Source organism: Hibiscus syriacus, unplaced genomic scaffold, assembly GCF_006381635.1.
Source record: "Hibiscus syriacus cultivar Baekdansim isolate YM2019G1 unplaced genomic scaffold, ASM638163v2 tig00000340_pilon, whole genome shotgun sequence".
Classification (NCBI taxonomy): Eukaryota; Viridiplantae; Streptophyta; class Magnoliopsida; order Malvales; family Malvaceae; genus Hibiscus; species Hibiscus syriacus.
In genome coordinates this window covers 14,043,783-14,066,308 of record NW_024061783.1, presented here as the reverse complement: position 1 = coordinate 14,066,308, position 22,526 = coordinate 14,043,783, and the positions used below count along the sequence as shown (strand labels likewise).

Sequence of the window (22,526 nt, the reverse complement as noted above, 5' to 3'; positions counted from 1 at the left end):
TGTTTTATTTTATTTTATTTTATTTATACATTTGAATTTAAAATTAATAATGAACTTTAGAAATGAATTGTAACATTTCTTTATTTCGATTGGAGTAAGGAATTGACTGCTTTAAGGCATGAGAGGTCGGTCCTTCTCGATAATAAATAATTAAATATTATTGTATTTCGTTCTAAAATTCAAAGAATATAATTTGTATGAGATCTTAAATTAAATTAAACTTGAATTCATAAATTTCATTGCAAAGATAACTATTAATCGACTATGTAGCGATTTAGGGCGCTATGGGAGAGCTAATCCTTCCCCACGCGCAACCGAGTCTTGAACTCAAATTTTTGGTAACGCATACCGTAGTTTGTTGTTTTAATTAAAATTAATACTTTTATTAAAATGACAAATATATTTTTGGGTGCCCAATCACACCCTAATCAAATATTAGTGGCAACTCCTTGAACCATGTTTTATTATTAAAAGGTCACCAAATTATTTGAGACGAGATCTTTTAAAAATCACATAATTTAAAAATTAAAATTGGTTTTTTTAAGAAAGATCGTTTCGACACTTTTTTTAAAAAAAATTAATGGTAGTCTGAGTTGGAAATTAACCTACTGACTGAGATATGATAAAGTCTGATCTAATAATCTGAAATGACTATCTTATCTCAATCAGCATGTTAACGTTCAGCTCATACGATCATTTTTTTTAATGGAAATGACTAGTTTTGAACATAATGAATAGTCGGGTGACCGTTTTATAACTTTTAATAGTTGATGGACTCAACAAAATAACTCCTTATAGTCAGAGGGTCATTTTGTAACTTTTAATAGTCGGTGGACTCAACAAATTATTATCCTATAGTCAGGCGACCGTTCATATACTTTACCCTAAAAATTATTGATGAACAATCAACAATAGGTTGGTATAATAGAATGAAACACTAGATCTTTAACAAGGTCAGGAGTCTAAATTTTGACTATTATGAATGGAGTAAACTGAGTTGGGAGGGTCACCCCTATAATGAATCATTGCAAAATGTGATATGGACTAGTCAATTGGGTAAAGTATACAAATGGTCACTGAACTTTTCAAATACTTACAGTTAAGTCCCCCAACTTTTAATACTTGCAATACAGTCACCAAACATTTAGTTCATTTGCAATATGGTCCCCAACGTAACGGTCGTTTCACTGCCGTTAGGGTAAATTATATAAATGGTCACTGAACTTTTTAGGTGCTTGCATTTAGGTCTCCCAACTATTAAAACTTGCAACACGATCATCAATTACATTCTAAACCCCAAATTCCAAAATACTTCAATTACATTCTAAACCTCAAATTCCAAAATATTTTAATTACATGCCCAACCCCAAATTCATAATTCAATCTCAAAATATGTCATAACAAATTGAACTTGAAACAACAACCCTAAACTCTCAAAACATAACCCTAAATGCTAAATTTCTCCACCAATTTTAGGTCCATAACAATAAGTGATTATGTTGGGTTTAGGATTTAAAAGTTAGATTTAACCAACTATAAGTGAACAATACTCAATTCGATTTGAAAAAAAATATTTTTCGACTTGAATTGATTAAAAAAATTGATACAAATTGACTTTGAGTTGTAATTTCATAAATTCAACTTAAAAAAAATTCAAGTTAAAATCGAGTTGTAAAATACAACTCGAATATCTTAAAAATTTTAGTAATTAGTGGATTAATTTTAAAGTTTGAGTCAACTCCCTTGACTTTGTGCGATATATGTATATCACATATGGAAAAAATATGAAGAAATATATGTATTGTATATGGTTAAAAAACTATTTAAATTAGAATCAAATAATATTATAGTATTATAAATATTTCTAATTAAATTTAAACAAAAACTCGAAAATTCAATTCAAATCGACTTGCTTTAAATTTTATAAACTCAAATCAAAAAAAAATTGGGTCAACTATTTTATAAACTGAACTGAATTACAATCAAATAATATTATAATATGATAAATGATTAAATTTAAAAAAAAAACTCGAAAATTCAATTCAATTCGACTTAAATTTTATAAACTCAAACCGAAAAAATTCAGTCAACTATTTTTATAAACTGAATTGAGTATTTAGGTCCAACATAACCCTAAACCCAACATAATCACTTATTTTTCACTTATAATTGGTTAAATTTTTTTGAAACGGATATGTTTTGAGGGTTTATAGTTGCTTCTTCAAGTTTAGTTTGTTATGGAAGATTTTGAGAATGGATTATAAATTTGGGGTTGGGCATGTAATTGAAGTATTTTGGAATTTGAGGTTTAGAATATAATTGAAGAATTTTGGATTTTGGGGTTTAAAATGTAATTGATGAGTCTATTGCAAGTTTTAAAAGTTGGGGGGACCTAAATGCAAGTGCCTAAAAGTTCAGTGACCATTTATATAATTTACCCTAACGGGAGTGAAACGGCCGTTACGTCGGGGACCATGTTGCAAACGAACTAAATATTTGGTGATTGTATTGCAAGTTTTGAAAGTTAGGGAACCTAAATGCAAGCATTTGAAAAGTTCAGTGACCATTTGTATACTTTACCCTAGTCAATTAATAGATTGAATACAAATAGTTAAATTAAAAAAATTATCGAAGAACAATTAATAATTTCCTCCAAATGGGAATCAACCAGGCTCTTGAGATTTTTTGCCCTAATCTGAACGCAACTGGCAGAATATATAGCTTTCTTTAATTAGTTTAGTTCGAAAGGCAAAGCAGAAGAGTAGTTGAGACACGAGACAATCAGTAACCATAAGCAAAAAATCAACAAACTTATAAAGCAGTTAGTTAAAGTTTTATACGTAATCTTAGGTCATGCAATATTTGCTCCTTCAATATCTCTCTCATTTCTTTACTTTAATTTATACACTTCAAATATATATACATATATTTTATGTATATATGTGATGTACCAAGTTTGAACTTCTTTCTCATGCAAGCACTGCATTTCACCTACCGAATAACAAAAACAAAACAAGCTTTCTTTCTACATATAAAAATAATGCGATATTGACAGAGGGGTTCATTAAAAATTGAGTCTTTCTTCAATTTAGGGTTTTAAGATCTTGTTCTTTCCTTTAATTTAAGGATGAGGTAAGTTTATGATTGAATTGGATGGTGATGCAGTTAACCATTGCTATCAACTCCACCTTGTACCTATCTTTTGGTTTTGTTCTTTGTTTCTCGTATCCGTATCGCAACATAGATTGGTTGTCAGTTTTTCAACAAAAGAAGCTGGCAATTGCATGCAATTTCCTGATTTTTTTCTAGAATTCAACACCCTTTTGCTTATGAACTTCATTGAAGGTCATTAGGATGAACATGTTTCAAAACCTCATGGAGAGACTAAGGCAGCTGGTGGGTCCTAAAGGATGGGACTATTGCGTTCTCTGGAAACTGAGTGATGATCAGAGGTTAGAGTTTAAATCATGGAGTTCTGCATGCATGTGATGACAATAAATGCATGCATGCATGCATACATACATACATACATACATACATACATACATACATACATACATACATACATACATACATACATACATACATACATACATACATACATACATACATACATACATACATACATACATACATACATACATACATACATACATACATACATACATACATACATACATACATACATACATACATACATACATACATACATACATACATACATACATACATACATACATACATACATACATACATACATACATACATACATATGAACCCATGTTAATGAACGTTGTTTGTGGGGGATTTCTTCAGGTTTATTGAATGGGTGGATTGTTGTTGTGGTGGAGCTGAGAGCATTGAATGTGGCGGAGAGCTTCAATTTCATGTTACTTCAGTCCTTCCATGCAGGGATGTGATGTTTCAGCATCCTAAAACCAGATCCTGTGAATTGCTTGCCCATCTTCCTTCTTGCATGTCCCTTGATTCTGGGTATTGTTTACCTTAACGTTTATCTCTCTCTTTCATTCTTTCTCCTTCTTCTTTTATGAGTGTTTTTTATGAGTTTACACTAAACAGAAGTCATGCACAAGCCTTGATTTCAAATCAACCCAAATGGTTAAACTTCTCTAATAATTCAGATTCAAATGTTCTGGAGGTTAGTAACTAATACATCTTCAAGCCTTATTCTTCAATAATCTAGAAAAAAAACTAAGCTCTTTGATCTTCTTACAATCTTTTTGCAGGATATACTTGGAACTAGGATTTTGATTCCAGTTGCAGAAGGACTGGTTGAGCTTTTTGTTGCCAAACAAGTATGTAGTTTTTGTTTTTTTTTTTTTTCTCATTGGTTTCAAGCAGATTATGATGTTTCAAGCAAAATTAAATGTTGTTAAAACAGGTATGCGAAGACAAAAATATCATGGATTATATTGTGACCCTCTGCAACATCTCATTGGAGCAAATCTCAATGATGAATTCAAGTTCCATGGATACACATTTGAATGTACTTGGATCCCAAGCATTGAATGAGTTTCATTTAAATCCTCTTTCAAGCAATGAGAATGATGAAATGGATTCCATCAATCATTTCCAACCGCCATTGGCGACGACACTCGAAACTTTGAACCTACCATATGACATCTCCATTGATCAGATTCGATCGACAGACACCCTGCAGCAGTATCATTATCATTCAGAAGATAAAACCAACCATATGGATGCATGCGTCGAGGGGTCTCATGATGTATTCATTTCAGACAAGGTTGTTAACCCACACAAGGATATTGGACTTCAAGAGATGGATCCGTTGAATTCAATGATGACCAATGAATCAATCGTCATCCAAGGGAATGAAAAGGACTCCATAAAACAAGAGAATGGACGGTCGGATTCGATTTCGGATTGCAGCGATCAGAATGATGATGAAGATGATGCAAGGTACCAAAGGAGAGCAGGGTCCAAAGGGCAGTCCAAAAACCTTGTCGCTGAGAGAAAAAGAAGGAAGAAGCTTAATGAAAGACTCTATGCTCTTCGATCTTTGGTTCCCAAAATCTCCAAGGTACTTAATTATCAATTTTCCTATGTACCTTTAGACAAAAATAGATATGTTTTGACATGTATTTTCATTATTGTTAGCTGGATAGAGCTGCAATCCTTGGAGATGCGATTGAGTTTGTGAAGGAATTGCAAAACCAAGTGAAAGAACTCCAAGATGAACTTGAAGAACATTCGGATAACGATAATGGTGCTAAGAAACCAGGCACGAATGGAGTCCATAAAAAGTTCCAGTCTGAGATTTTCTTACAAAATGATCAAATCCCTGTATATTCTAACCCTGAACATGATAAAGGACCACATAGCTTTCCTGTCGGAGCCCAAAACCAAGATGTGGACCTATGTACACACAAGACACAGCAAATGGAGGTAAAATCAAATCAAATACATATATATTCTCATCCGTTTGTTGGTGTTTAAATGATAATTTAAGAAAGACGGGATGTTTAGGTACAAGTTGAAGTTGCTCAAATCGATGGAAACCAGTTTTTTGTTAAAGTTTTTAGTGAGCACAAACCAGGCGGATTTGTGAGATTAATGGAGGCTTTGGATTCATTGGGGTTGGAAGTAACAAACGCAAATGTAAACAGCTTCAGAGGCCTTGTTTCAAATGTTTTCAAAGTAGAGGTAATTCATTTCAGAACATGGATATATATATATATATATGTAGTGCATATAAATTTACGAGATCGACTAAAATTTACCCTTCTGGTGGTAGAAAAAAGACAGTGAGCTGCTTCAGGCTGATCATGTGAGGGACTTGTTGCTTGAGCTAACCCGAAACCCTGCCAAGGGGTTGTCCGAGATGGTGAATGCATCGGAGAACAACGGTGGCGTCGAGTATATGCACCACAATCAGCAGCAGCACAACCAGCTCCATCACTTCCCAAAGCAATTGGCATGATCTTTCATCTTTCTTTCTTCAAGCTGTGCATGAGAAGAGGGACTTTGGACCTTTTGTATCCCTTTAGCTTATAATATATTTATGCCGTTTCATTAGGAAAAATTCCTAGAATAATATGCTTGATATAAGCATTTCAGTAGACAGATAAGACCACCAATGGTTGATCTGTTAGATTAGTTTTTATGTTAAGGTTTGCTGAAAATCACTGAATCAATCAAGGAACTTAAGACTAGCACCAAATCACTGATCTAATGAACTATTCAATTATATGTTCTCTTACAAAATTTGGATTGGCTTATGAATTAACGTAACCTGAAAAAGTGTTCTCCTAATTGGATCAGTAAATTTAAAAAAAAAAAAATTCTCCCAATCGATTCATTAGTACCCATCCAAACCAATTCTGGTCAAGCACTAATATATTTTGACACGAGTATGTTACCCTCTTTCCAAGAGACATGTCTAATATGATGTGTCGTGCCATCACTTTCAAATTCTAGGATCTTCCATTTCCTTTCCGGTATGAGATTAATATTCACTACCTCTCCAAGGTATTTTTATCCACTCAATCTTGTGACGTTCTCGTCATGGACCAAGATTAATCCTTGGGTCTAAGATCAATCCCCTTTAACCCATTAGTATTTTTCTTAATTTAATCATCAATCACATTTAACTTGAATATTATTTTTTTCAATCGTTTATCAAATAACGAGTTTAGTGTAGTGTTGATTTATCCACAGATCTTAAGATCAATCCCTTTTAATTAACCCCATTAATGAGATGATAAATTGGTTTGATTAAAATTAAAATGAAAGGTAAGTGATCTAATTGCTATTTGTTTTTCAATTTCAGTGGTCAAATTAAAACTTACCCATAATTTAGTAACCAATAGGGTAGTTTGCCATAATTTTATTATTGTTTTGGGCCATTATGGGCTAACGTTTTTATAAATTAGGGTAAAGTACACAAAAGGCCCTCCGACTATAGGGCCATGCTTTGTTAACTCCCTCATTATTAAGAGTTACAAAGTGATCTCTCGAGTATAGAGTATTGCTTTGTTCAGTCCCTCGACTATTAAAAAATACAAAATGGTCACCTGACTATTCATATATTTCAAACTTGTCATTTTCTGTTAAAAAATTGATGGTCGTTTAAACTAGACGTTAATCTACTAACTAGACTATGATAAAATTATATTTTAATTATGTCTACTGGCATCGTCGTTACTTTTAAGCACTAACTCGATGGCATAATGTTTCAAACAGTAGCTCGATGACATAATGAAAATGAAGACTCGATCCATAAAATACACCTTAAACGATTATGTGATCACATTTTATCGTATCCTAATCAACAGGTTAACGTCCAACTCAAACGACCATCAATTTTTTAACAGAAAATAACAAGTTTGGAATATATGAATAGTCAGGTGACCATTTTGTATTTTTTTTAATAGCCGAGGGACTCAACAAAGCTACACCCTATAGTTGGAGGATCATTTTATAACTTTTAATAATTAGAAGACTCAATACAGTCGGGTATTATTTTTGTACTTTATCTTATAAATTAAGAGTATTGTTTGAAACTTTAAAGTAAAGTTAATAGAGGCAGACCTTTTTTCTTTATTTATTTTTTATTTATTTTGAGAACTAAAGGGTATACTAATGTTAAACTAAAAGACAGCAGTCCATGTGGGTATAAGAATTGAAATTAAGGTTTTCAATATTTTTAGGTTTTTTAAGATTTCAAATATATATATATATAATTTGAAGTTTTTTACTTCAAATAAAACTTTCAAAATCATATAAATGTAACACATGTTATTTAACAAAAAAAATTTAACGATTGTTACAATTGAAACACTTAAAATAATAATATTTATAACGTTAGACACCTAGATTAATTAAAAAATAGTTTAAGCACCTAAATGAAAAATGGTATAATTTGCACATTAAACCTAAAATTTATATACTTCTTTATATTTCTTACTGATAATCTAATTATGCACCTTATGAAATTTTATAATTCAACACCCCTAAATTTTTAGTATAAATTCTTAAGCCCTAAATTTTTAGTATAAATTCTTAAGCTCAAAATCGTGAGTACATCCCTTGCGTGGCAATGTAATTCTTAACATGTGATATCAGAATCGGTTTACCTCACCTTAGCATGGATCTAGAGACATGGGCAGTCTTCAAACGTGCCACATTCCAAAAAGGGGCATGGTCACATATGGTTCTCATAGATGCGACAATGTGCACGACGGTTTGCTCAATAAAATAGAGCAAATACAAAATGCATATCATTCTTTACCCTTCAATAATATGACAAGGTAATATATATATATATATATATATATATATATACAGGCGACTGTAATCAAAATTATGTACCCTTCACATAGTTGTAACGAGTTCTGCCACCACCATAACTCCAATTCTCACTACCACATTACATTTAACAATAATATTCACCAACTGGGTAACTTCAATGGTAAACCAAAGGACAAACAGTTATAATACTTGCCTGCAACAGTACTTGCTCATGAGTTAGGAGAGAGCTTCCTATTTCTCTTCATGACATTCTTCGTAAGAGCATCGGATAACTCTCTTCTTCTTTTGCAGTTGCTCTTGACGGTATTCTCTTTATTATTTATATTGTTGCAGTCCACAACTTCAGAGCACTTACCAGCATGTCTTAATTTGTCTTGAACAAAAAACTTTATTCTCCACAAAAGTTAATTCACTCTGTGAAATCCGAAACAAAAGGGAATACACATAAGTAGCTGCTTTGCAGCCTTACAAAGACATAGTAATGTATATAGAAAAGACGAATTATTAGAGACTCATTATTGGACCAAAGCATTTACCTGTGCATCTGTATCAAGATCCACCTCTTGGGCTGTTGGTTGAAAGCCTGAATTGTTCTCAGCAACTATCAAAAGAGCCTTACTAATCTTTAGGCGACAACCGGGTGAGAGCCATCCCAAGTTTTTTTTTCTCTTCAGTTGACATTTTTCTATATGTGGTCTGTAGTTAGCATTTATAAATACAAACTCAAATGATCAGGCATGTAAAAATAGACAGAAATATGTACAAGTAATACTTTAGGCAGATATATTTACAATGGAACTAGCCCAATAACCTAAATGTGATCTTTATTCTATCAACAAAAGTCAGAATTATGGCACCTCTACCAAAAACATAATAATATACATCATTTACCACAATACACTAATAAGAAATGTAACGGACTGTTTGAAAATTACCATAAAATCTAAGGCTGGTTGAAAATGAAACGGACTGTTAACTCTCTCACCATAAATCGTCAAACCATTACCACAAAATGCAATTAAAAACTAAATACTAATGATGTGAAGATTCGGATGAAGTTATATAGAAGATCAACTCCCTCCCTCCCACACCCTGAAGCAAGCCAATTGATAATATTCATAAATTTGTGCCAAATACACCAAACTCTGCATTATATATCTTCAAACAAACCTGCATTTCTGAATGACTATCTGTCTGAGTTTCTCCAATTGCAAATCAACCTCACAAAGCTGAAAGAATTGACAATAATATTGTTCAGAGTTTATGGATGAGGATTAGTAAAAATAAAAATATAAAGGTTAGATGCATTCTTCCAATTTATTTTTCCTATGCAATAGTCTTGTTATTTTACATACTTCATTGCTCAACTCTTTGGCCATGTCAGCATGAACTGCCCCTTGTGTCAGCTTCACATCTTGCTCTGCTTTTGCTTCCTCCTCGACCAGTCTTTTCTCCTGCATGTAACCTTAAGCAAGTGAACTTACACAACATGCTTGAAGCAGGATTAAAAGACTACTGAAAACAAGTATACATAAATCATCAACCATTTACCGGTGGAAGGTTCCCACACCCAGATGATGGCTTACCTCCTCAGCCACTTTAGTAAAAAGTAGCAGCCACTTCTCCTCAAAATTTTCCAATAAAGTTTTGGCCATTATGTGAACATCATGTCTTTCATCATTGTATTTCATGGCATTCTTAAAAACCAATCTAACATCAGAATAAATTTCACGTACATTCTTGTACCCAGTACAATCCTTAGCCTCCATCTAGCTTTTTATTGTACTAAAGTCCATAGGCTTCTGAACTACCTAAAATGCACAAACTTGTGATGCATCAGCAAAAGCATACATATTAAGGAATAAATAGATTAAACAATCAAAATTTAAGAAATAAAGATTAGTGAGCGGTCTTTATGTACGTGTGCACAAGAAAAATTGGTACAGTGAATTTCTAAAGCAAGGAAAAGAGTCGAATATAAAGGCCAACAAAAACAGAAAGTATGTCTTATAAATGAGAAAGCCAATCAGAAACTATTGAAACAATCAATAAGCTTTACCTCATAATAGTCATGCAACCTAAGACCTTCGACGTCAACCGGATGCATAAAAGGATGTGCCCATTTGTGCTGAGTTATCTGAAAATGGGAGGTACAATTGAAATTAAATAGAAATTATGAATAAGAATCAGCAATGAGGCTTACATTTTAAAATGCTGACCTCATTAAGTTTCAACAAAAATAGTTTAATTTTGAGGCAAGACCGCATTATTTTTCATGCAATTAAAGGAATGGGAAGTGTATATTCAAAATTTTATTGATCTGCAGCAAATATAATAATATTTAAAATGAAAATTCTCTCTCATTTTTTTTTTGAGGGTGGAGTCCAACATAAGAATAGGCAAAATATTCCCCGTAAAAGAAGAAAAATGATTCAGAAAAGAGAGAGCAAAGATAGAATGGTGATGAAGAATCAAGCTCCAGCATATCCTGCTTCTGGCTTAAAGGGTAAAACTTTCAAAAAGACATTTTCCATGTCAACCATCTGTAAGAGAAGTTTATACATCAACCAAATAAAAGAAGCACCTGACATTCTTGTAAGACCAAGACAACGTCTTACAAACAATATTTTAAAATTTTCTGATAAAACTTAGCTTTCTTTGTCCTCGCCTAGGTACAGATTAATAAGTTTTAATCAGAAAATTTAAGAAAACATATCAGAACAAAATTGAAATCTATAAGAAAGAAGGAAGAATACAGAGACTTTCAAGATGGTGGAACTGGACCATATGATCAAAGCCTCTAAATAAAACAAAATAATATTTATGCTTACCTGCCGTAAAACTGTGGCAAATTGGCGCATAAGTTCTTGCATTCTCTTCATAGAAGCAGCTTCTTTATGTGATGCTTCATAAAAATAAAATTTAGGTACTAAACATGTAGTTTACCCTAAAATAAATTTAGATAACAGAAATATTTGTCTAGTCTTAAACTTTGATATTTTGAATTAGGTTAGAATATGCTTTAAATTCCAGCACTCTTTTGTACATCTCTACTTTTGTTTCCTACTTTCATTTTAAGGGTTTATGTCTACAACATTTTTAATTTTGAATAGACTTGATTTAATAACAAAACTTTTACGATTTTAATAATTTTAAGTCTCAGATTTTCGGTGAGTGTAGTCTTTTTAGGTTTTGATGTCAAGTATGTTATTCCAAATTAGTTTCTAATAGTAATTTTGATGTCTGAGGTTAAATGCATGAGTGGTTCAATTAGAGCAATGTTGGATGAGAATTTAATGTACGATAAGCTTGTTTATGGTATATATTTCTAATGAATTGCTTGTATGTTGTTGTTAAATACCATGAACTATGCTTAGTATGTTTTTAAATGTAAGTGGTTAAGTCTTTGAAACTAAACTCCTAGATATCTATATGATGAGCATGTGTGAATGGAGTTTGATGTGTAATCTATACCAAGAATGGAACTTAAGACTCGAATAAGATATACTTTGATGTGTAATCATACATAATGTTATATTGCCTTTGAAGATTAAATTGAGTGTTGGATACGTATGACATGTCATAGAGTTCATTTGAGTTTATGTACAGATTTACATATGATTACGATTATTTTGGCAATGTTGGAGGTATGTTTGTAATCGATCTTTAACGATGTTGGAGGGTATTGCCATTTTATGTTCTGATTTGATGGTGCAGTAAAGATTCGAGTATCTATAGTCACTTATGTCCATTGGGCTTAATGTTGAAATAAATCATAATTCAATTACTTGTTAAACAAGAAAGACCATGATTATATGATATAGGTGAAAGAAATGTCATTTAGTATGATTTGTTCATAATTCAAAGTCAATTATATGTTTATTGAGCTTAGTTGTCATCCTCAGTGTTCATTTATTGTTTTAGATTACACCACTAAGTTATATAACCTTATTTAATTTGTTTAATGTCTTTGCAGGTAATTAGTATTGGTAGGAGATTGCACAGTAGGAGTTATAAGTCACTCGAGAACTAAATAATTTAAGTGTTCTTTTGTTTAAACTATTAGAAGGTGCCATATGTATTTAAATTGTAGTTTTGGGTACATATGTTTATAATTTAGGTATGTTTTGTAAGTAAGTAGTTACGTTATCTTGTGTTGATTTCTAAGTGCAATGATGGTATCTTGTGTCGATTTCTAATGTTGTTTAATAAGTAACAAAATGATCTCTAAGGACTTTTAGGAATGTTTTTTTAATTAATCATTGGTATTCGATCTTTTGATCGAATAATCTAGATCGAGTACTTCAGAGGCAAGGGCGACCCTCCCAACTCAGTTTGCTTCATTCACAAACGTCGGAGTTTAAACCTTTAACCTTGCTTAAGGAATCTAGTGTCTCACCACACTAGACTAACTGGTTGTTGATCTTTTAGGAATGTTTTAGCTTGATCAATGATACAATTGGATATTATTAATTTATAAGTTAGTCCCTTAACTTTTGAATAATTACATTTTAATCCTTAAACTTTAAAAAAATCGATTCATAAATCATTGATATTGTATAACATTGATTTATTAAGGATGACTATGCTTTAAATGAATCATTAAATAATTCCCCAAAATCCTCCATACTTATAAGTTAAGCTATAAATTTTTCTAAAGTTCAATTTGGTCCTGAATTTCAAGGTTAAAACTTCTAACCGTAATTTTGGGTGTTGACAAATGAAGTTGGTGCTTTATTTATAGGTTTGAGAATTGGACTCATATGTAAATATTATGATTCTGATTTAAGGAGCTTAATGCATAATTATTCAAAAGAATTTATGTCATGATCCATTTTTCGGTTGACTACGTGACTTTGCTATAACATTACTACAACATACGTGGTCATAATTACAATTTATGTGATTAATAATCCTAGTTTAATTTCATCATTATTTCACATCTTGCTTATTAGATTTGTTAAGTTATGTATTTCATTTGCATTTTAATCTCACCTAGTTGCTTCCTTTTCATTTACACAATTTACTAAATAATTCAACTTTCAAAATAATGGTATACAATTGGTTTCTAAAATCAAGTTACACATAATCAAAATATATAAGGAGACGATACTCTATTCACTACTATATTACTTGTTTGGTTGCCTGAACTTGCATATATTATATCATTTTAGTTTTTTTAAGCCAACAATAGTGATTAAATTGATATAATTTAGGCTAAATTATTAAAATACATAGTTGTGAAGAGTAAAACTATTGTTATATCAAGTTAATGGTTAGTGTCTAAAATAAAATAAAAACATAACATGAGTGATAACTTTTTTAGTGGTAAAGTATACAATGTTAGAGATAAACGATAATATCTTTCATTATCTTATCTCTAATATTTGAATGTATTTGAATGAAGCTATTATTTTTCTTATGTGATAACTTTCTAGTGGTTGTTGTATTCTAGGACTCTAAGTGTATATATTTCTTCACTGTTTGCTTTAACTTGAATGATTTAATACAACTACTTTACATGGTATACAGAGCAAAGTAGACTTACTCTACTTCTATTTCCTGGTCTTTTGTCTTCTCCTGCTGTTTTTCCCCCTTGCCTATCAGCTGTCATGGCCACCACATCTACGGTTAATATAGCGCTCTTAAACGCACCCACCCACTTTCCGATTAAGCTCACCGTAGCCAACTTTTTTGTTTGGCCTCGCCAGGTTGAAACTACTCTTATATGTCTTGGTTATGGTCTCTCGACTATAGGATACTGTTTTATTAAGTCTATCAACTATTAAAAGTTATGAAATGGATTACAAGTTACAAAATGACCACCCGACTATTCATTATGTTTCAAACTCGTCCTTTTCTGTTAAAATATTGACGACGGTCAGAGCTAAACGTTAACCTACTGATTGAGATATGATAAAAATTTATCTCATAATTTCAAACGACTACCATATCTCAGTCAGCAAATTAATGTCCATCTCAGACGACCGCTAATTTTTTAACGAAAGAGATGAGTTTGAAACACAATGAATAATCGAGTGGCCATTTTGTAATTTTTAATAGTCAATGGACTCAACAAAATAACTCCCTATAGTTTAGCGACTATTTTATAATTTTTAATAATTAAAGAACTCAAAAAAATAATATCTTATAGTCGAGGTACCATTTGTTTACTTACCCTTTTCTAAAATAAGAATGAAATGGCCAAATAGGTAATTTATCCCTAAATTAATTATTATTTTATTATTACACACGCATAGCATACCCGGTTATTAAGTACACTTCAACAATCAACACTCTATGAATACACATACATGTCCATATTGCTTAAAAAATGGAACGTAAACTGCATTGTTGTGACGCGGTTTCTCGTATGAATGCCATATGGCACAAGCCTATCTAAACCTAAACCGACAAGCATGGACGACTTGGAAAGGCCTAACGTATCCTGAAATTTTTAAATTATTTTATATTTTGGATTTTTTTATATAATTTTTATTAGTAATTTATTTTTATTCTTAAAATTTTATAAATAGTCTCTCAACAAAAAAAATTGTGTTTTCTCTAACGTTTTCCTATAGTTTTGTTTCTTCGACTCTAAGGTGGTGTTTGTTTTCACTGTGCAAGCTCTTCAAATCATTTATGTCTGCGTTGCGCAGACCACGCGTAGATATTAGGCTTCGCAGACTGTTTTTTTTTAGAAGACAGAAGTCCTTCAAACGTATGCGCGAGCTCTTCTTGGTGCAGACTTGGTTTTATGTCTTCAAATGTCTTCAGACCTCTTCAAGAACAATTATAAAATATAGTTATTTATTAAAATAATTTTAAATAATTTAATAAGGTTATTTATTTTAAAATAATTTATTTTAAAATAATTTATTATAAAATAATTTATTTTAAAATAAATTATTATAAAATATGGTTTGATTTATTTTAAAATAATTTATTTTAAATAATTTATTAGTATGAATTGATTTATTTTAAAATATGGATTGATTTATTTTAAATAATTTATTAGTATGGATTGATTTATTTTAAAATATGGATTGATTTATTTTAAATAATTTATTAGTATGAATTGATTTATTTTAAAATATGAATTGATTTATTATTGTAGTTGTATGGATTGATTTATTTTAAATAGTTTATTAGTATGGATTGATTTATTTTAAAATATGGATTGATTTATTTTAAATAATTTATTAGTATGAATTGATTTATTTTAAAATATCGATTGATTTATTATTGTAGTTGTATAGATTGATTTATTTTAAATAATTTATTAGTATAGATTGATTTATTTTAAAATACAGATTGATTTATTTTAAATAATTTATTAGTATGTATTGATTTATTTTAAAATATGGATTGATTTATTTTAAATAATTCATTATTGTAGTTGTATTGATTATTTAAATTTCAGTATTGTAAAACTAAAATTATTTAAATCTCAGTATTACAAAACTCTTTTAAATTTAAAAAATCAGTTTATTTATATTTCAGTTCATTTTAACAGTCTGCAGACGTTAAACAACAAACAGTCTTCTTCTTGCAGACTGCAGACTTTTGGTCTACCTCTTCTGCTGCAGATGCCCGCAGATGTAGTCCGCAGACTACAGACATTTTACCTCTACAAAATCAAACACCACCTAAGTTCGTCTCACCTTAAAATGCTCTCATCCCCCAAACCCCTAAGCAAAACTGATCAAAGCAACTAAAACAGAACACCCTCTAATGTCTTCTTCTCCAAGAAAACCTCCCTCTCTTACCCCACAAGCCGATCTTTCAAACCTGCACAACACTTCTCCATCTTCATCTTCTTTGTACCCTTCCTTGGACATGAAAGGTTTATCCGAAGATGCCACCCACCAAGATTCTGAAGAACAACTCCTCCTCAAGGTCCCTGGTGCCATCGTCCACCTTATCGAACAACAAACCAGCGTAGAGCTTGCTTGTGGTGAGCTCTCTATTGTTAGCCTCCTCCAAGGCGGCAACGACGTAGCCGTTTTTGCTCGTGTCGGTGATATTATTCAATGGCCTTTGGCTAACGATTGCTGCGAAAGGGCAGGAGCGCTTGTTGAAGGATCTGGATGGACTCTTGGAGACCTACAGTTGTTTCTCGGTGCATGAAGTTAAAGGCATAGAGAACTGGGATCCCTTGGACACGAGAAACGTGGCGCCTGAAGAGTTGGATAGGAAGGAAAAAAGGGACTTGATCGTGGGAAGTTCAATGGCATATTGGACGACACTAGCGCCCAACGTTGAAGACTATAGCGGGTCTTTACCAAGGGCAATTGCTTCAGGGTCAGGGTACATTGCCAAGGGAGTTTTGTGGTGCGGTGATGTCACTGTTGATAGGTTGAAATGGGGCAATGAGTTCTTGACTAAGAACATGAAGCCAGGTTCAACCTCAGAGATCAGTCCAGAAGCCTTGAGAAGGATGAAAAGGTAAATATTTTTACTTGACTCGATCGAATACTCATGTTTAAGCGATATCATTCTGGTTGGGTTAAGAAGTTAACAAAGATGTCAGAGGAAGTGGCTTCTGGAACTCTCGCTGGAGTGGTGATAGTGTCCAAATTCTTCACAGGTTCAATTATTAACTCCAAAGTCGGGAAGAAATTTTCAACCTGCTGCCTGGGGAAATCGTTCTTGCTTGCTTGGATGGATTTAGTAAGTTGTTTCCTCTCATCTTATAGGAACTCTGCAACATCATTTTCTTACACTTCCTTCCCTTGTCCACTTTAGATAAGGTTTGTGATGCTGTTGAAGTAGCTGGAAGGAACGTCATGTATACCTCATCTGCTTGGACTTGTTTCACAAAGGTATGTTATTTATTTAAATGAGGGTAAACTACGTATTTAGTCGCTTAATTATTCTCACGGTTCCGTTTTGATTGCTTAACTTTTTTTCCTTCAAAATCATATATAATATTATGTTTTAATTCTATTTTTGTCATTCAATTAATTTTTTTTGATAAACTACGTATTTAATTATTCAACTATTCTTGTGGTTTCGTTTTAATCATCCGATTATATTTTTACCAAAATCATACCTAATGTTCCGTTTTGGTCACTTGTCTTAAAAAAAACATTGTTGCTAATGTAAATTTTTTTTATTTTTTTCAATGATGACATGACATTACTTTATAGTGTGACATGTTAGTAGTTCTATTTATTTTGTAACAAGGGTAAACTACTCAAATAACTATTTAACTATGGGGTCGGTGTCAATATGAATATCATATTTTTAATTTTGGCAATATGACCGCATAACAATTTAAGTGGTTTCAATGTAGCAACTTGCCGTTGAAAACAAACAGTTTAGCTAATGTAAACCTCTAACTCATCGTTAGTCAATAGCAACCACATCAACTATGTCGTTTGTTTTTAATAGCAAGTGGCTACATTGAAACCACTTAAATAATTATGTGATCATATTGTCAAAATTGAAAATATGGTGGTCATATTGACACCAACCCCATAGTGAAGTGGTCATTTGAGTAGTTTATCCTTTTAACAATGGGTAACCAAAACGGAATAAAATGTAACGTTAGATATGATCTTGATAAAATAAATAGTTGAGTGATTAAGACGGAATCGTGACAATAAATGGGTGACTAAATACATAGTTTACCCTTCAAACTAAAAGTTGATGATTTGGGTATCTGACTTTGTGTTTGGTAATGTCTGTAGGTATGGGGAAAAGGCTGGAGAGGTAACAAATGAAGGGCTTGATGCTGCAGGACATGCAATTGGGACTGCTTGGGCAGTGTTCAAGATAAGAAAGACTCTTAATCCCAAGTCTGTTTTCAAACCCACAACACTTGCAAAGGCTGCTGCACAAGCTAATGCTACTCAACTCAAAGGCCAACAAAATATGAATATTATAGTATGATCTTTAAACATATAAAAAAAGTTTGTATCAGAGGATAATTCATAAAGGAAGATTTGAGTTTAAGTTAGATTTCAAATATGAATGATAAATTTAGGTATATATATATATACAGGGCCGTGGCTGAGGGTGTGCAGGAGGGGCGACCACGCAGGGCCCCCAAAAATAGGGCCCTGAAATCGAGTATATCTATAGTGGCGTTTTTTCAATAAACGCCACTATAGATGGACCCATTGCGGCGTTTATAAAAAACGTCACTATTATTGTGGCTTTTATTAAAAAACGTTACTATAGATGGATTTATTGCGGCGTTTATAAAAAACGACACTATTACTGCCCCAAAATCGAATATATCTAGAAAATAGGGGCCCCTTTATAAGAATTTGTACAGGACCCCCGACAACCTAGCCACGGCCCTATATATATATATATATAAATTGTTCGAATCCAGATTACTTAGAGAAACATGTCATCTTCTATAATTTGGATCAATCTTTTACTATTATACCATTCTTTGATTTCTTGTATGGGCTATTGAATTGTTAATTGAGTTTTGTCACGATATATGTGCTCGTGGATTCCGTGAATATGGCGTTTTAGTGTGACCTAGTCAAGGTAGATATGATAATATTTTAGGTTGAGATCCTAAATTACTATAGATTGTGTAATTTTTTTTTGTTGTTAATCATAAACCTGCCACAATGTAACTTTTTCGGTTGCAGTTAAGAATGTTACAAATTTTATAACTTTTTAAGTTGAAAATCGACTTAAATTAATTTTTAAATTAGGTTGTCCAAAACAGAATTACCTATTATATTTTGATAAGTGTACACACACGATTTCCAAAAGTCATATTTATTGTCAACAAACTTTAGAGCGTGTGATTAAAATCTCTGTTGATATCTCTCCTCTTTCTTAGGTTATGGGTTTAATACATATTAAGAATAAAATTCCTCGTGTCCTCTCCTTTGTAGGAATCGTTCAAAATTCATATTTGTTGGCTAAATCTTCATTGTCTGGGGTAATCAAATTAAACGGAACTCGGTTGATCACTATGTTGTTTTGAAACTTTAGTCCCCGTAAATTTTATTTATATCCAATATCATACCTTTATACCCAATAATTATGTTATGATAGAAACAGATAATTATTCTAAATCTGATGCTAAGTGTTAAACTTGTAGGTGGATGAAAGGACGATCCATTGGGTGAAATGGGATATTTTGTGCAAACCCGTGTCGAGAGGTGGCCTTGGTCTTATAGATAAGAGGGTAAAGAATCGAGCTCTCCTAAGCAAATGGATTTGGCGCTTTGGTTGTGAAAGGGATTGTTTGTGGAAGAAAGTCATATGTGCAAAAAATAAACAACATCCTACCTCTTTAGCGCCGAATTCTGCAGCAAGTAGGAATACGTCTTGGATGTGGAGGTCGATAATTAAACCTTTGTCACAGGGTGACAAGATGTTTGCAAAGAATCTTTGTCCTGTTTTAGGAGACGACAAATTTATAGATTTTTGGACTGATTGCTGGTCAGGTGAACTATCTCTTAGACAATTGACGAGAACCAAATGTTTGACATCTTCATTGCTAGAATTGCGTGGTGATTCAAGTGTAATTGGCTAAACGATGTTATCTGTGTTAATAATTTTATTTCTGCCCTTGCTATGGTCTCGATTCGCACCGTGATCGGGGAAAAAGACATCGCTGTCGCAAGCTCTAGTATCGGGATTCTTAAAATTCAACGTCGATGGAGCGGTTTCAGGCAGCTTCGGAGCAGCGCGGATCGGAGGATTACTACGTGACGAAGCTGGAACTATTTTGATGAAGTTCTCAAATCTGTGCTCGTAGATTCAAAGAATGTGCATTCTAAAGAATACAGACGGAAGATATAACATTACTATATAATTTGAATATTTAATTAAATTATGGATTAAAAATATTGGTTTTAGTAATTAAAGTATAATAGGGTTCCATAGTTTTTATGAATATTATAGTAAGAGTTAATTTATTTAAATTACGAGTTAAAAAATAATATTAAATATATATAAAAATTAGGTTAAACTATGTATTTTGTCATCTATTTATTCTCACAGTTTTATTTTTGACCATCCGCCGTTTAAATTAAATAGGATTACTGACATGATAACTTTTTTTTCAATGATGATGTGATATTGTTCTATGATGACACATCGATATTACTATTAATTTTTTAAGATGTGTGATCAAAATAGAATTGTGTATGATTAAAAAAATAGTTGAATTATCAAAATGAAATGGGTAAATTACAAATTTTGTAACTGAACTTTACTCTCTCCTATTTTACTCACTGTACTTTAAATCTTTTCAATTTCCTCACTAAATTTAATACATTGAATTTTTTTTGTCACTCGGTCGTTTTCTCACTAATAGCACTATAAATGAGTTGTTATATAGATGCAAAACGACATTATTTTTTGGTGAAAATATTTTTTTAAATGACATCGTTTTAACGCCGTTAACTATTTAACGACGGAGTGACAAAAAAAACTTAATGTATTAAGTTTAGTGAGGAAACTGAAAATTTTTAAAGTTCATTGAATAAAAATAAGAGAGAGTGAGTAAAGTTCAGTGATGAAATATGTAACTAACTAAATGAAATTAGGAGAATATATTGATGAATAAATATGTAATATACCCTAAAAATCATGGGTTAGAGGAATTGATTATAATAATTAAAGATGTAAAAGGGTTGATATTGTGAAATAAAAGAATAACGAAAAGGTCTCACCTCAAAAGTCGTGCATGTGATGTTGGTGGGAGTTGAATTTAAATTTGAGTAAGATGGAACAATTATTAGCCTATTGATAGAGAGTGTAGCCATAATTATTAATTACTTGATTGTTTTCTTTCGCAGCAAGTGAGGAAAAGGAGAGGAGGCAATATAAAAAAATCTCAATGGAAGCTTCTAGTGTCTCTACCTAACACCTTTGAAAATAAAAAAAATTTACTCAATTAAGAAAAGAAATAAAGTGACGAATCTTTACAATTCCTCTTTTTTTATGTTTAATGATGTTGATTAAAATATATGCATGGATGACATATTTTTAATTATTTGACAATTATTTTTGTTTATTTCTTGTCCAGAATTAGATTTGACATTACTACGACTGATCAAGATGACGTTGATTTGTTATCATGTTGATCATTCCTTATTTGGACCCTTAGATTTGGATTTGAATTTAGATTTAGATTTGGATACGCGATTTACATTTGTGGATAGTTTTTTCATGTCGTCCGACTTTGATTTATGGTTTGTCAATGGTTCTTTAGTAGCTTGATTCCATTTTATGGTTCGTTTGTTGATGTAGTCATATCTATTTGTACCTACATTTTGTTCGAGTTTATTTGGTTAGATTTTTAACCTTTTCCTCGTATGATCCTTATATAATCTTAAGTTGATAGTTTTCGTGTGTTAATGATTAAAAAAATTATATTTATTATGTGTTTAGTTTACATTTATGGTTCTAAATATTTATTGTAATTCAAATATTTTATTTTTAATAAAACTACCTATTTCCGTTAAAAAAACGATATTCATTTAGTACATTGATGGGTTGGATTAAAAAATTACCGACTATTCTTAAATAATAAAAAAAATAAATAAATAAATAAATAAATAGGACATATAATTGTTTCTTAATTATATTTTTTAAATTAAAAAAGTATATCCTCTATCAATCAAATAACAATTTAAATTAAAAATATAATTACATGTAAATTTTTTAATTTAATAATTTAAGCACAAAAAGTTATGGGTGTTTTTATTTGATTTCCGTGTTTTTTCCTCGATAGTTTTGTTGTGCGATGAAAATTTTAAGATTAATTTATGATAGATTTTAACTTAAAATGTTACATTGTATGTTTTAAAAAGTTATATAATTGATAATAATTTTAGTTATAACCAAGAATATTACATTATGACGGATTTTAACCGAAGATTTTACATTGTCTATTCTAAAAAATTATACAATTGATACCGAGAATGTTACATGAGTTTCTTAGCAGTAATTTTTATATTGCAATTATAATAGCTATGCAATTTACATGATTTATTATGGTTAACGTAATATTTTCTTTTTCAATGTAAAATGTTACTCAATCTATTCTAAAGAGTTGCACACTTAATAAATTTTTCAATTACAATCGATTACAGCTCTTTTGAGTCTTATATTAATCAATTATATTTTAAACTCTCCTTATTTCTTCCTTTCATTTAGAAACTCTATTTCATTTTGTTAAAAAAAAGTAATATTACTATTTTTATTTCAGATTATATTATTTTTGGAATTTTCTTGGGGGAGAT

At 31.4% G+C, this 22,526-nt stretch overlaps 1 protein-coding gene and 2 pseudogenes across 1 annotated transcript; 2 read left to right on the top strand and 1 right to left on the bottom strand.

The window, feature by feature from the left end:
* Positions 1–3,317: 3,317 nt before the first annotated feature.
* Positions 3,318–5,962, top strand: LOC120200168 (transcription factor ABORTED MICROSPORES-like). Its single transcript, XM_039201074.1, has 8 exons — positions 3,318–3,452; positions 3,817–3,993; positions 4,081–4,159; positions 4,248–4,316; positions 4,403–5,062; positions 5,140–5,427; positions 5,509–5,685; positions 5,777–5,962. The coding sequence occupies exons 1-8, from the start codon at positions 3,355–3,357 to the stop codon at positions 5,960–5,962; spliced, it is 1,734 nt and encodes a 577-aa protein (XP_039057005.1). The 5' UTR covers positions 3,318–3,354.
* A 2,529-nt stretch (positions 5,963–8,491) lies between these two features.
* Positions 8,492–11,195, bottom strand: LOC120204870 (annotated as a pseudogene).
* Positions 11,196–16,012: 4,817 nt separating this feature from the next.
* LOC120200157 lies at positions 16,013–19,807 on the top strand (annotated as a pseudogene).
* The last annotated feature ends 2,719 nt before the right edge of the window (positions 19,808–22,526 follow it).

Coding starts and splice junctions, on each gene's coding strand:
- LOC120200168 (XM_039201074.1), top strand. CDS start 3,355: ATGAACATGTTTCAAAACCTCATGGAGAGACTAAGGCAGCTGGTGGGT. Junction 4,160..4,247: donor CAGATTCAAATGTTCTGGAG/GTTAGTAACTAA, acceptor ATCTTTTTGCAG/GATATACTTGGAACTAGGAT. Junction 5,063..5,139: donor TGGTTCCCAAAATCTCCAAG/GTACTTAATTAT, acceptor CATTATTGTTAG/CTGGATAGAGCTGCAATCCT.